Below are 15,679 nucleotides of genomic sequence, written 5' to 3'. Positions count from 1 at the left end.
CGCGCGGCGGGATCTGCGCCGGCGGCGGGTGGGGGGAGGGAGGGAGGGAGGGGGAGAGGGGAGCGATCCCGACCGGAATGGCGCTCGGTGGGGGGCGGGCTAAAACCCTAGGGATGGGGTGGGGTGGGGTGGGGGTGGATCACCAGAGTGGGGTGGGGGAGGGGAGGGGGGAGGAACCGAGATGGAGGAAGAAGAGCGAGCATGTGTATGTGCTGGAGGGGGCGCAGGGATCGTCTGTGCGCCCAAATCTGTGGGCACAAGATCATCTCATCTTGTGGTGAGTGTTTGTTTGCCATGGGTTGTTTGCGAAGCGTCGAGACTAGACTCGTCGAAACGGGGGGCGCCAACCTCTTGGTGGAGCGTTTACACCGTCATTGTCTCATTGTAGAACATGTGTTTACTATGGGCGGGTACTGGGTAGTGAGTGAGTGAGTGAGTGAGAGGCTCTCTTGTCTGATGGGCTGTTTGGGGATGTTTGCATAGCGTCGAGGCTAGCCACGTCGAAGCGGTGCGCGCCAATTTTTTAGTGGACGTTGGACGTTTATGCCGCCGCAGCAGCCTCGCTAAGTTGCTGGCTGAAATGTGAATGAGTGGGTGCAAAGTTGGCAAAGATCCAAAAGCGGGGGGGTCTTCGTCTGAGGGGACACCTAAGCACTCGGTCGACGGCAAATTATTGGTCTGGCAATTCACACCTGCCATCCAAATAGACTCTTAAAACACGTGAGTAATGTGAGAGTATTTGCCTGCGGCCGGAGTTGCCTATCTTGTCTAATTGAATCTTAAAACACACGAGTAGCATGTGAATAACCAATAGAAGTTGTTTGGTTACAAGAAGGAAAATAGGAAAAAGGTAGTAGGAACCCTCCTAGAAGATTATATGTATGTCATATACTGTAGTTGTTAAATGAACACATTAAGGAAACAAGTGTCAACATACTAATATCTTTCCAATCGAACAAAATAGACCATAAAAAAAAGGTTCACATTGTTTCCGATCCAACAGAACGAGCAAGTCTCGAGTCGATGTGTTTGTTTGTTAATTCGGTAAGGGGTGGGGGTTGTATTGTCTCGGGGATTCATGTTTAGTCAGAGTTCATTGAGGATGCATTGATTAGTTAAGACTCATGGTACACTGTAAGTGGTGCAACGGAAAAATATATAGTAGCTTGCCTATATTGTAACCTTATAAGTTCCTCATCCAACGTCATTCATGCGTGCGCCAAACAAACAAGGTTGTGTGGAGCATCTATTAATGCGATCTAGACCATAGAAGGTGAATGTTTGTCATGTTATCCGTATCATTCTAAATCGGTGCCGACTGGTGATATTTTCATCTGAGTAACACCCGACACCTTCCCATGTGTACCCAACAAGGCAGCAAACGTAATTTGCCGGGGGCTCGGGGCTACGACAAGTGTATCGATGCCTTTACACAAAATATATTTGAAATATATACATACTCAAAATTGTAAGCCTGAATTGTGATACTATTGGATTGGATGGAGTGGCAGTAGGGTTTGGTAACTTTTGTTCAGCTCAAGTGGCAGCCCATAGTGTGACACTCAGTAGATGACGGGCGCAGAGGATCCCCGGCTTGACCAGGTACGGCGAAAGGGACTGTTGGCTCTGCTGACGCGTAAGCCAGGATGGCAATTATTGGTTGGGTTTCAAGAGCCCATAGTCACATCACAAAATGCCTTTACCACCGCAAAAATATCATTTTGTCAGCACAAACAAAATTTCATATCTTTTTGCTGGATAGGATGCAAAATCCAAAAGTTCACAAGTACTACTCCAAGAAAATCTCCATCTCTTTTGCTTGGAAAGGATTCAAAAGCTCATAATAAAAGAAAATCTCCATCTCTTTTGCATGGAGAGGATCCAAAGTTGATAAAAGAAAATCTTCATCTTTTTTGCATGGGAAGGAAGAAAGGGTCCAAAAGCTTGAGTTCCCCCGCGTCAGCGCGCACGTACCCGGCCGTACTAGACTTCTCAGAGGCCGCCGAAAGGGTCCAAGGCTGTACAGCTCGGAGATGCCATGTGCTGCCACTACAGTTTTGGATATCTTCAGAGTCACAGAGTCACAGGTACTACCAAGGAAACAAAAACTGCAGCAGAGAAATACAGACAGACCGGGTATTGTACGTATATACAGTGCGTGTACTGCACTGCAATACAGTGAGCATGGTGAGGTCTGTCCGTTCTGAATACATTCAGAAACATACTGGGATCTTGTTGCAGGCTGGTGAAAGAGAGAGGAATGGGGAGTTGCTGGTCAGGCAACTAGGCAAGAACACACATGATCTTGGCAGCTGAAGCAGAAATGTTTCGAGGGGTGGATCATACACGATCAGGATCTGACTGACTGGAGAAATACCAAAACTCTTATCTATCTAACGCAGCTCGACTACATGGACCTGGCCAGAGCAAATGAACTTCATTTCTCGGACGATTACATAAAAAATGACCGGCATTGGTGCAACAGTTTAGGCCGTGGGAGTCAGTCAGTTGTCGAGCTCCATGGCTTGCGCGGCCTTGGCTTTTCCCAGTGCGGAGAGCTTTGTCTTCACCTTCTTCTTGCCCACCTTGAAGCTGCTGCCCTTCTTCTTCTTATCGCTGCCATCAATCTGAAGAGACGCACAGAGAAACAGAAGTATCGTTAGCATGAATGTAGCAAATTCAGGTTTGTTCAGATCGAAATTCAAGCAAACGCTACACCACCGAACAACAGAGGATTGCAGTTTGAAGAGCCGCTGCGCGAAAACAAAATGAAGTGCCAAGGTGTATACATACAGGCAGCTAACTAGCTCAAGAACAGCACAGGTGCTGCAAAAAGGCCAGGTTGTATTCATCAGGGGAACTCCCTAGAGATGGTTTGGGGCAGGCAATTCAAAGAAAATGCATGGTTTGGGGGAAATGAGATAATCTGGAGACCATTCCCAGAATAGCATCTGCACTAATCATTTCAGACCTCTCAGTCAGGTCACACTTCTAGTTGGAAAGAAAGAGTATGCAAATGTCTCCAAGTGAATTGATCAGTAACGGTTTCCAAGTGAATTAATCCTTATGAATATACCCTGTTCTAAACACAGGAAGATCACATCAGGAATCTGAGCCAAACAAACGGTATTCCAGCTGTACTAATTCTTAAACAAAGCATCCTCTCGCTCGGAATAAAAAGGGCGTCGCAATTTTCATCCTTCTTTCCTACTAATCGAGCCAAATTGGTGAATTCCCCAGCAGACAAGGCAACTTTAGGTATACACTCCAACAAGGTTGCAACATAGCATTGCAAGCTAAAAACACCACTAATCAGAACTCCATGTGCCAAAAGACATGATATGCTCATCTAAAATGCAGAGGCGCCCAGTAGCAGTGCAGCACACAGTCAGGAAGCTGAGCTCCGTGTACCAAAAGATCATATAAGACCATATGATATGCTCATCTAACACAGCAACAGTAGCAGCACAGCACCAATCAAGAAGCTGATTCCACTAACAAGCAGCCTAGCAACGCATCCCAAGTCGAGTAACAGCGTCAAAGCAGGGGAGGGAGGGGCAGCACATACCTTCATCTTGGACTTCTTGGCCTGCAGCTTCTTGGCCTGCTCCTCCTTGGCCTTCTTCTCCCCTGCAGACACACACACACACACACAGCAATCACCATCAATTCAAACCCAAACAAAATCAAATCGGGCTCTTTCTCTCAACCGCTACGGATCCATGGAGGAAGAAAGCGATAGGGAGGAGAGAGAGAGGGTGAGTTGCGGCGGTACTCTGGAGGTCGAACTCGTGCTGCTTCTTCCGCTTGGAGAGGCTGTTCTTCTTCGACATCGTCTGAATCCGTTCGCCGCCGGCCGCCGGAAGACAGAGGCAAACCCTAGCAGCCACGCCCCAGGAAGAGGTTTTCTTCCTCTCCCGAGGCCGACCTCCTTCCCTCCTCTCAATAAGCGCCGCGTCGGGCCGCAGCGAGGTCTACTGGGCTGGGCCCATTTAGCGCTGTTTTTTCTTTCGTCTGCTACAGCGTTTCTTTTCATTCGTCATTCCTTTTCTTCATCAAATAAAAAAAATACCCTTTTCTCTTTTTTTTTCACTGTTTCTTTTTTTTTCTGCCTTAATTCCTTTTATTTATTCCCACGAACTTATTACTTATTTTCCTTATGCACGGCTTCATTTTCCCTATATGTTTCACTTTTTTTTTCCTTTTTCTTCACATTGCTTAACCATGGAAATAGTCTTGTCATTGTCGATTATAAAGGTGTTCTATACGACGAACAAATGTTTACTCAGAAGCTTTTGTTTTTAATAAAGGTAACTCCAAAGTATTTCATTATTCTTATGGCCCTCATAGTCTGAAAGAAGATTTTTTTACGACATTATTTTTATGAGATATACAAGATTCGTTCTTGTGAGCTATAAAAATATATTTTTAGATGTCTAAACACTATTAGTGGAAAAATTTAGAACACATCTTTTTATAAAAACCCATGAAAACAAATCTTGTGAGCCAAATGAACATGTTTATTGAGGTGCTAGGATAATACATGTTGAAATATGTGAACAAATTTTGTGTTTATAAAGAAAGCAATTTTTTATCATTTTAAATTATTTTTGTGAGATGGACAAGCATATATTTTATAAATAAGGAAATTTTTTTATAAAGCTACACATATTTTTTTATTCGATAAGTAATGTTGTGTTTCAAAAAAACATGATGTAAGTAATCTCGTTATTTAATTATTTTCTTATATAATCTGCTTCTGATGGCTAATTAGTTTCGATAAAATGTGACATTACTGATTAGAACCTTTTTCCAAACTCTATTGGGCGAAATAATGCTCACATGTTTATACTAAGCATTTATACTTTGTAGCAACTCAACTTTGCCATTAAGTATGTTTATTTCGTTGTTCATAAAAAATATAATGTGTGCATGCTTTTAAAAAGTTGTTTTTAACAATGAATTTGTTCAATGGTATGTGTAGTACATTACATAAGATTTCTTGTGTTTGATAAGTATCGAAGAAAATATTCCAATGGTATATTTTGTACCAAATAATCTTTATATCTATACTACTATGTAGATATAACTATCATATACTCCCTCCATCCCAAAATAAGTATGCTTATTTTGGGACGGAGGGAGTATGTATTAAGATACATTTTCTCGTGCTAAAAGAAAACCTTTATTTTGTCTCAATATTTTTACTTATTAAATAATAATTTGGGATGTTCCTAATTATATTTTTCTGGCAGTGGATTGTTATACCCTAAACTAAAGCAGACCTATAGAATTACATAATCACCTTTTTAATGTATTATAGTGGGTTTATATGTGCAGTTAAATATCTATTAATATTGGTGGAGTTATTTAGAGGATATGAACATATCGAATAATTTGGTAGATACTTCTAGAGTATAAGGGTGTGTTTGGTTCATAACCCTATATTGCCCAACTTTGCCACATGTATATGTGGCAGATGTTTATCACTCCAAGAACTATGAAAACTCATGCCTCCTTAGCATCATGCCCCTATTGTCATAGACTAGTATTTTCTTCCCAATGTTGCAACATGTCGCCCAATCTTACCGCCTAAACTTATTGTGGATTGTTGCAATTCAATGGAAGTGTGGAAAATTCCACCATGGGCCAAATCCCGCAACTCGGTGAAAGGAGAGTCCGAGAGATGAATAAAGTCTCATTTGTGCGGTCCTTGACGGAGTCTTGGCTAGGGGGGGCTCTCATCATGTCTTGACTCCTGGAGTAGTGGGCCCTCTAAGGACCCCCATGTTAGTTCCATCCTAGGCCACTTCGGGCAGCCCATGGTGATTACAATGAACTCCGGAAGACTAGATATATACTCCAAGATGTTGGATCCATGGAGGACTCTGCCTCCCCATACTTAGGGGAATAGGATCAAGTAGCCCTAGGACCCCATGTACCTATATAAAACCGGTGCGCCAAGCTTGTAGAAACACATTACAATCTCGTGGTAGATTACGTGTACTTTGTACTCCCCAACACAATAATACAATTAGAGCAGGACGCAGGGTATTATATCCTCGGGAGAGCCCAAACCTAGGTAAAAACCGTGTGTGCTTGTAACCCTCGTTCTAAGAAATCTAGCTTATGATCCCCTACCTCGAGATCTGTCGGATTTAGCTCTATCGATGGTGGGCCCTGGATGTCCTGCTAGGTGATCATCGCGATTGATGGTAATCAAGAATAATTAGCAGGTCGGGGCCGACGCAACTTTTGTGCCTGGCCAAATTTTCGTCTCCGGTGGCGTCCCCCTCTTCGCCAACTCAGATGGCCACCTTGGCCAAGTCGATTCCTTCGCTCTAGGACGGACCATCAGATTTGGCAACATGGAGTATACTGCAAAATTGACGCGGTGAGCTAATCTTTTCGAACTTGGTATCGTGCCAAGCCGACGAGCAACACGATCCACTTGACTGGAGCCCATTGTTAGATCGGGCTCAGGACGAGCATGAGAGTCTTCTTCTGAGGTCGATGTCAAATCAGATCTCAAAGCCGCTTACTATGTCTGTTATTTCAGATCAAGGTCTAGAGGAACGTTTGAAATCTTTTCTGTGGTGGATATTATATCAGACCTCGAAGTTTTCTCTCTGATCCCGACATCAGGACAAGGCCAGTAGGAGCGTGAGAAATTTCTTCAGAACGAGATTTCAGATCTCGTCCAAACATTTGCAACATCTGGTGACCTGATCATGTATGATTGGATCTTGAAACGCTCGGGAGAGATCAGATTTTTTGGCCCACCTGCCACCCGTATCGTTGGTAACATCGAAGATTCAACCGACGGTGCCGCTAACGACACTGAAGTCATGAAAGATGAGATCGGTGGGTCTGCGGCGACAAGATTGATGTGTAGCATGGGGAAGTGGGTCCGGAACATGGGCTAGGCTTGGTGCACTCCTACTCGGGTGGTCCGGAACATGGATGAGAATATATCTATAAACGACTATTGTGTTAGCTTCTTACCAAACGGTATAAATACGCGAGGCCAGCAGAACCCCAACTACTCTATGTCCCAGTCAGCCAGGAAGTCTAGATACATCCATAAAGTTGTGTCCTTCGAGCAGTATGCAAACACAAGCTGTGATAGGAGATACTACATGTAGGCCCACGCGTACTACTCCACGGTCCATGCACCAGCATCTTGTGGGCATCCAAACCTGTTGGCAACGAGTCATTTTAATGGGGTACCAGAGCGGTAGGGCTGTGATCATAGCAAATTCTTTGAGGGTTACCGTCATCTCCTCACAAGGGAGATGGAAAGTGTGCATCTCCAGCCGCCAACGGTCCCTCAGGGCTTGAGAGCCGAGTGGATGAGTGTCGGTGGCGCACGTTTGAACTGAAGCACAAACGGTATCAGCCCGACTTTCTCGAAGTATGGCTCCAACCGCACGTTGTAAGCAATCTGGCAGGCCTTCATGTGAGCCCTCATACGCACTGGTGATAGGAACTGCCGAGGTTTGGTTACAAATAATCAGTAGCAAAATATTGCAAAGCCATTTTTTTGCAAGAATCAGGTCATGAGCATCGCTTATTACCTTTCCATGGAAATCGCAAGGGTGTGAACTGTAACAACCCAACAGTCATCCTATCGCTCGGAATAAAAAGGTCGTCACAATTTGCATCCTTCTTTCCAACAAATTGAGCTAAATTGGTGGATTTCCCCCAAACAAGTACAGACTCCAACAAGGTTGCAACCACACATAACAAGCTAAAAACATCGCTAATCAGAACTCCATGTACCAAAACATGGCTTTTCTTTGCGGGGTGAAAGAGAGTTTTATTCCGTAATGATAGGGTTACAATCTCGAGACAACAAGTCATCACAACACGGAGGACTCGAGTTCAATCACACCGCAATACAAGCTTCAGTACGGCTATAAAATGCCAATTGATGTGCTACCCTATTTTGTTCCCTACTAATCTTCAGAGGAACAAACTCTCTAACAACCATATTTTCTCTAATCTCAACAGCTAAGTGTCCATAAGTCGACTTGGACAAGGTGTCGCCTTCAAGAATAGCAAAAACATTAACAGAATCGGATTGTACCACCACCGGAAAATCCGAATGCTGAATGGCCAGTGCCATCCCTTGCATAATCACATGTATTTCCGCTTCAAGGACGTCATTGCAATGAAATGTGTATCTATATGCCGCAAAAATCAACGAACCATCTTCCCTTCGTAAGACCATTCCGGCTGCTGCCCGGCCATCCATGTTCAAAAAAGAGCCATCAACAGAAAATGCCACCCAGCCCGACTATGGTGGTGGCCACAACTTACGGGGCAAATTCGTTTTTACTTGATAAACCCGACTGTCATCACACAACGCCATCTTCCTTTTTGTAATTTTCTCCATACTATATTACCGTAAAAGGCTTTTGCCCTACTTTATAAATAAAGCAAACCATCAAAGGCCACTAAGTACCACAATAGAACCACATGCACACACACACAGGTCTCACAACAAATAGTACAAGCGGTTCTGCTGAGGGCACAACTCAACAAGCCCAAATAAACAAAAAGCCGGAGAAGTCGGTGAACCAAGGAGGCACTAATCAGGCTTAGGAGGAGGCGGGGGAAGCGGCACCGCCAATTGGAGAGCCATCACACGGAGATCGGCAATGATGATATTGATGGCGTACCGATCTTGGAGGATGCTAAGAGGCCGCTAGAGATGCAAAAAACCACAAGTTTGAACACCGCGTCAGTGGCATGTTGCAGGGGAATACGTTGGATCCACAAGGAGGCGGAGGAGCAGAGGGCCACCATGGAGGCGAGATGGCAGGAGGAGATGATCAAGTGCCATGAGATGACAGCCAAGCATCGGTCACAAGGGACCACGCCCAAGAAGAAATTCCTCACCTACTTCAGCCGAGGAACCACTGAAATACTTCATTGGTTCCTAAATATAAGTCTTTTTAAAGATTAATTGGTCGACCGGAGATAAGCACACCAATAAAATGAGGATAAGACGGGGAAACATTATACCTAAACTGGGAAAGCACTGACGCCACATTGTCCCTAACCAAACACGAAGACATTCGAAAGAACACCTGACACAAATTTCCCGCACCATTATCTATCTAAGTCCGGATCTGAAATCGAACTCGCAGGAAACCCTATTTGACGCGTTTTGCGTCAAACAGCTGGCGTATCGCACAGACGGGCGACCTAGCGCGCGATTTGGGCTGGCCCAGCTATGGCGTACGTATAGGTTCTGGAGGATTCCCAGCCGGTTTTTACTTGTTTTGGGAACCTTCTAAAAGTTCCTGAACTGGTTTTTATTTTTCTTTTCTACTTTTCTTTTCCCTTTTCCTTTTTCTGTCATTTTTTATGTTTCTTTCTTTAATTTTTTTCTGTTTTCATTTGTTTATTTTTTGTATTTCTCATTCCTTTTATTTTCTCTATTTCTATTGTAATTGTTAATCTACTCGTTTTTTATTTTTTTATTTTAAAATTCCAAAATTTATTCAAAAATTCAAAAAATGTTCTGAAGTTAAAAATTGTTCCCTTTTTTTTTCATTTGATCAGAAGTTCCAAAAATTTTAGTGATTTTTACAAAGTGTTCACATATTTGAAAAAAAAATCATCTTTCAAAAAATGTTCCTATTTCAAAATATGTTCGCCTTTCCAAATATGTTCATAACTTCAAAAAATGTTCTCCTTTTCTATTTTTGTTCACAAATTCCATTAATGATCATAATGTTTGCCTTTTCTAAATTTTATTCAGAGTTTCATTTTCACAGATGCAAAAAATGTTTCCTTTTGTCCAAAATTTTCTTGTTTTAAAACTGTTCATTTTTCAGACATTTGTTCATAAATCCGAAAAAGTTCCTGTTTTAAATTTGTTTGCAGTTTGAAAAAAAATTCACTTCTTTTAAAACCTGTTCAAGATTCTAAAAAAACCTGTTCAAGATTTCAAGAGCAGGGGACTAGGGAACCGGCGGGGGCGGCGAACGGCCGAAGCACCGCGCCAGCAACGAGGCGCGCTTGCCTCACCGATGAGCCAGGACACGGGACTGCACCACAAAACGCGCCGGCCAAGCCTCGGAGGCGTACATCACGGACTGGAAGGAGGAGTTGAGGCGTTGAGCAGCCGCCAGCTCATGCTGGATGTTCCACGCTGGGTGATTGCCTAATTGGAATCAGCAAATTTTGCAACAAAAGTGGCAGCGGTAACTTTGCCTGTTATCTATTTTAATTTGCACATTTGTAATTGCTAGCTCATGTTATGATAATTAATCTAGTGTCCTATGCAAATTATTTGCAGATTTGCAGAGATGAACGGAAGATATGAACATGCACAGTTTTTTTTTTGCAAGTAGTTCAAGCACTCCCCGTATCGAAATCTCAATTATCCAACCAATGTGTACCGAGATCCCCCTGAATGTAGTAAGCACAATTCCTCCTTCAACTAATGAGAGGACTAATCCCTCAACCCCAAGCGATGAGAGAAATGAGACCACATTTGATGATAGTACTAACCAACCAAAGAAAGCCTATACTAGAATTTCATCCAAGTCAAATTATTCAAACCAACCAACTAGAAGGATGTTAAAATTTGGAGATCCTTTCAACCTGCATGCTTCGACAAGTTTGATTGGTTAGAATACAGTGTGAAAAGGGAGGTTGGGTTTTGCTTCCATTGCTTTCTTTTAAGAAACCATCCCGGTCCATTACATTTGGCAATGATGTTTTCGCAAAAGATGGCTACACTTATTGGAAAACAGGTCTAGCCAGTTTATAAAAGCATGTTGGTGGTCAATCTAGTTACCACAAGGAGATTGTGATGATTTCAACGAGCAAGCGTGGCTATCAAATTCTATGTGTACAACAGGGGAGGTTGAGATATCTTATAAAATCCATCTAACTGCATCATCAGATTGTGCAAAGTATCTCAAGGGCATCACTTTTAGTGAGCCACCTTGGAGGTTCGTAAAGCTGTATATCAGCGATGGAGCCGCATCGAACTCGGGTGAGGAGGTGATCCGTCATTCTTTTCTTCGATGGCTGTTGTGGTGGCGCCGGAGACATGTGACGAGCATTGGTGTCAAGCTCAGAGATGTTCTGTTATCTTTTCAGTTTTGTCATGTCAGTACTTACGTGACTTGTGCTTTGATCTTTCTAATATGAATGAGACATGTATTACCGTGCAAAAAAAAAACAAGGTGAAGCTTTTCGTTGGCATGACGAATCATCCACTTCCATCAAGAAGGGCAATTTAGAGAGTTATTGGACTGGTATAAAAACTGTTGAAGTGTATATGTGGATTGCCTAGGCCTTGCATGAGTTCAAACTTTTGGTTGCGTTGCCTAGAGTACGAACCTTAACATGGTATCAGAGGCTAAGATCTCGACTTCAAGTCTTGATTTTTGCAATTTATCTAACAAAAATTGCTGCCCCCTTTGTGTCCATGTATAGTTCTCTTGAGCCATATCCTTGAGTCTATCCACGTCTTGACTTTCCCGCTTCACACTTGAGAGATGGTGTTGAACTGTATATGGATTGCCTAGTCTTTTCCATGAATTTGGACTTTTGGTTACATTGGCTAGTCATGAAGCTTAATAATAAGAAGAAGGAATATCCGAAGGAAACATGTGATAAGGGTGCTTGAAATGCACAAATGATCTGTTTTGACATCCAAAAAGACCTTGCTACAACTTGTGCAATGGAGGTAACAAAGTTACTAAGAATTTAGCTAAGCTGATTTTATATTTGTTTCAAAATTTAATATTTTTCAAAAAATTGAGAAAAAGTACAGTAAATACTACATGTTTCCAGTAGTATTCTAAGAAAGTTTGAGCAAATTAAACAAATGAATTGGGAGATAATGGCTATTTAGCTAGGAAGATTCAAATTTGGTTAAAAATTAAATATTTTTGAAAAATATTCACAAAAAGTCTGTAAATACTGTACATGTTCCCAGGGGTAGGCTAGGAAAATCTCAGCTCATTTGAACAAAAGAATTATGACATGATGTTGTTTTTCTTCAAACCGACATTTTCGTTTTTTTACCGTCAACTTTGACCCACCCTCCATTTTCGTCATGAATTCGTTACCGCCCAGAACCCCGTAGAAGCACACCGTGCTGGATTCGTCCGACCGTTGCCGGATTCACCAATAGCGTCACCAACAGCGTGTCGAGCACTGCGTCATGAAGACCTTCGTTCGAACCCTCCTTATGCGACTGCAGCAGCTCTCAAGACATACATACGACCTACCTGTTTTGTTGCGAACCAACGTGTGATTGAATGGTTAGGTGTGAACAGTGATATCCTCAGCCCAGCAATATCCAAAATTCCAAAATTGTTAATCTACTCGTTTTTTATTTTTTTATTTTAAAATTCCAAAATTTATTCAAAAATTCAAAAAATGTTCTGAAGTTAAAAATTGTTCCCTTTTTTTTTCATTTGATCAGAAGTTCCAAAAATTTTAGTGATTTTTACAAAGTGTTCACATATTTGAAAAAAAAATCATCTTTCAAAAAATGTTCCTATTTCAAAATATGTTCGCCTTTCCAAATATGTTCATAACTTCAAAAAATGTTCTCCTTTTCTATTTTTGTTCACAAATTCCATTAATGATCATAATGTTTGCCTTTTCTAAATTTTATTCAGAGTTTCATTTTCACAGATGCAAAAAATGTTTCCTTTTGTCCAAAATTTTCTTGTTTTAAAACTGTTCATTTTTCAGACATTTGTTCATAAATCCGAAAAAGTTCCTGTTTTAAATTTGTTTGCAGTTTGAAAAAAAATTCACTTCTTTTAAAACCTGTTCAAGATTCTAAAAAAACCTGTTCAAGATTTCAAGAGCAGGGGACTAGGGAACCGGCGGGGGCGGCGAACGGCCGAAGCACCGCGCCAGCAACGAGGCGCGCTTGCCTCACCGATGAGCCAGGACACGGGACTGCACCACAAAACGCGCCGGCCAAGCCTCGGAGGCGTACATCACGGACTGGAAGGAGGAGTTGAGGCGTTGAGCAGCCGCCAGCTCATGCTGGATGTTCCACGCTGGGTGATTGCCTAATTGGAATCAGCAAATTTTGCAACAAAAGTGGCAGCGGTAACTTTGCCTGTTATCTATTTTAATTTGCACATTTGTAATTGCTAGCTCATGTTATGATAATTAATCTAGTGTCCTATGCAAATTATTTGCAGATTTGCAGAGATGAACGGAAGATATGAACATGCACAGTTTTTTTTTTGCAAGTAGTTCAAGCACTCCCCGTATCGAAATCTCAATTATCCCAACCAATGTGTACCGAGATCCCCCTGAATGTAGTAAGCACAATTCCTCCTTCAACTAATGAGAGGACTAATCCCTCAACCCCAAGCGATGAGAGAAATGAGACCACATTTGATGATAGTACTAACCAACCAAAGAAAGCCTATACTAGAATTTCATCCAAGTCAAATTATTCAAACCAACCAACTAGAAGGATGTTAAAATTTGGAGATCCTTTCAACCTGCATGCTTCGACAAGTTTGATTGGTTAGAATACAGTGTGAAAAGGGAGGTTGGGTTTTGCTTCCATTGCTTTCTTTTAAGAAACCATCCCGGTCCATTACATTTGGCAATGATGTTTTCGCAAAAGATGGCTACACTTATTGGAAAACAGGTCTAGCCAGTTTATAAAAGCATGTTGGTGGTCAATCTAGTTACCACAAGGAGATTGTGATGATTTCAACGAGCAAGCGTGGCTATCAAATTCTATGTGTACAACAGGGGAGGTTGAGATATCTTATAAAATCCATCTAACTGCATCATCAGATTGTGCAAAGTATCTCAAGGGCATCACTTTTAGTGAGCCACCTTGGAGGTTCGTAAAGCTGTATATCAGCGATGGAGCCGCATCGAACTCGGGTGAGGAGGTGATCCGTCATTCTTTTCTTCGATGGCTGTTGTGGTGGCGCCGGAGACATGTGACGAGCATTGGTGTCAAGCTCAGAGATGTTCTGTTATCTTTTCAGTTTTGTCATGTCAGTACTTACGTGACTTGTGCTTTGATCTTTCTAATATGAATGAGACATGTATTACCGTGCAAAAAAAAAACAAGGTGAAGCTTTTCGTTGGCATGACGAATCATCCACTTCCATCAAGAAGGGCAATTTAGAGAGTTATTGGACTGGTATAAAAACTGTTGAAGTGTATATGTGGATTGCCTAGGCCTTGCATGAGTTCAAACTTTTGGTTGCGTTGCCTAGAGTACGAACCTTAACATGGTATCAGAGGCTAAGATCTCGACTTCAAGTCTTGATTTTTGCAATTTATCTAACAAAAATTGCTGCCCCCTTTGTGTCCATGTATAGTTCTCTTGAGCCATATCCTTGAGTCTATCCACGTCTTGACTTTCCCGCTTCACACTTGAGAGATGGTGTTGAACTGTATATGGATTGCCTAGTCTTTTCCATGAATTTGGACTTTTGGTTACATTGGCTAGTCATGAAGCTTAATAATAAGAAGAAGGAATATCCGAAGGAAACATGTGATAAGGGTGCTTGAAATGCACAAATGATCTGTTTTGACATCCAAAAAGACCTTGCTACAACTTGTGCAATGGAGGTAACAAAGTTACTAAGAATTTAGCTAAGCTGATTTTATATTTGTTTCAAAATTTAATATTTTTCAAAAAATTGAGAAAAAGTACAGTAAATACTACATGTTTCCAGTAGTATTCTAAGAAAGTTTGAGCAAATTAAACAAATGAATTGGGAGATAATGGCTATTTAGCTAGGAAGATTCAAATTTGGTTAAAAATTAAATATTTTTGAAAAATATTCACAAAAAGTCTGTAAATACTGTACATGTTCCCAGGGGTAGGCTAGGAAAATCTCAGCTCATTTGAACAAAAGAATTATGACATGATGTTGTTTTTCTTCAAACCGACATTTTCGTTTTTTTACCGTCAACTTTGACCCACCCTCCATTTTCGTCATGAATTCGTTACCGCCCAGAACCCCGTAGAAGCACACCGTGCTGGATTCGTCCGACCGTTGCCGGATTCACCAATAGCGTCACCAACAGCGTGTCGAGCACTGCGTCATGAAGACCTTCGTTCGAACCCTCCTTATGCGACTGCAGCAGCTCTCAAGACATACATACGACCTACCTGTTTTGTTGCGAACCAACGTGTGATTGAATGGTTAGGTGTGAACAGTGATATCCTCAGCCCAGCAATATCCAAATTCTGATGCTCGCAGTTATTTTTCGAAGACGCTCATAAAGATAGGATGCTTGCATCTGTTCTGTGTTAAAAAAACCCGAACATATTCCGTTCAGGGTGACACACCATGGATCATCTTCGTCGTCCGTCGTGGAGAGGCCGGATGGTGACATGTAACGGAAAATGGCGCCTCTTCCACCACGTGGCACCTCTCATCCACGGAAAGGACACGTGCGCGCGCCTGGAAAGCGTACGTGTCGCTTGGGACTCTTCCCGAAGATGATCGCGTTCCGCTAGTCGGCAGCAGCTCATTTGCGCGCGCCGTACCGGCCGGCACCACCAAAAGATTTAGAAGCCGCTTTTGGATTAGCTAATTGCGAATTACGATTCAGGCTGGATTTTGACAGGGAGATCAACGCGGCAATCTCTACTACTAGTACTAGTACTAGTAGTGTTGCTTAGCGGTGCGGAGCT

At 42.3% G+C, this 15,679-nt stretch overlaps 1 protein-coding gene across 1 annotated transcript; it reads right to left on the bottom strand.

The window, feature by feature from the left end:
• Nucleotides 1–2,097: 2,097 nt before the first annotated feature.
• On the bottom strand, nucleotides 2,098–3,931 carry LOC119325001. Its single transcript, XM_037598762.1, has 3 exons — nucleotides 3,776–3,931; nucleotides 3,569–3,630; nucleotides 2,098–2,627 (listed from the first exon to the last, which is right to left on the bottom strand). Exons 1-3 carry the CDS (start codon nucleotides 3,831–3,833, stop codon nucleotides 2,505–2,507), a joined length of 243 nt encoding a protein of 80 aa, XP_037454659.1. The 5' UTR covers nucleotides 3,834–3,931; the 3' UTR covers nucleotides 2,098–2,504.
• Nucleotides 3,932–15,679: the final 11,748 nt, after the last annotated feature.

The sequence above is a fragment of the Triticum dicoccoides genome, chromosome 6B, assembly GCF_002162155.2.
Source record: "Triticum dicoccoides isolate Atlit2015 ecotype Zavitan chromosome 6B, WEW_v2.0, whole genome shotgun sequence".
NCBI lineage: Eukaryota > Viridiplantae > Streptophyta > Magnoliopsida > Poales > Poaceae > Triticum > Triticum dicoccoides.
This window is presented reverse-complemented; position numbering and strand designations above follow the sequence as displayed.

Bases quoted from the DNA above. Each gene is read 5' to 3' on its own strand.
- LOC119325001 (XM_037598762.1), bottom strand. From the start codon at position 3,833: ATGTCGAAGAAGAACAGCCTCTCCAAGCGGAAGAAGCAGCACGAGTTC. The intron at 3,631-3,775 runs GTACCGCCGCAA...GTGTGTCTGCAG, and splicing joins GCACGAGTTCGACCTCCAGA to GGGAGAAGAAGGCCAAGGAG. The intron at 2,628-3,568 runs GTATGTGCTGCC...GCGTCTCTTCAG, and splicing joins CCAAGAAGTCCAAGATGAAG to ATTGATGGCAGCGATAAGAA.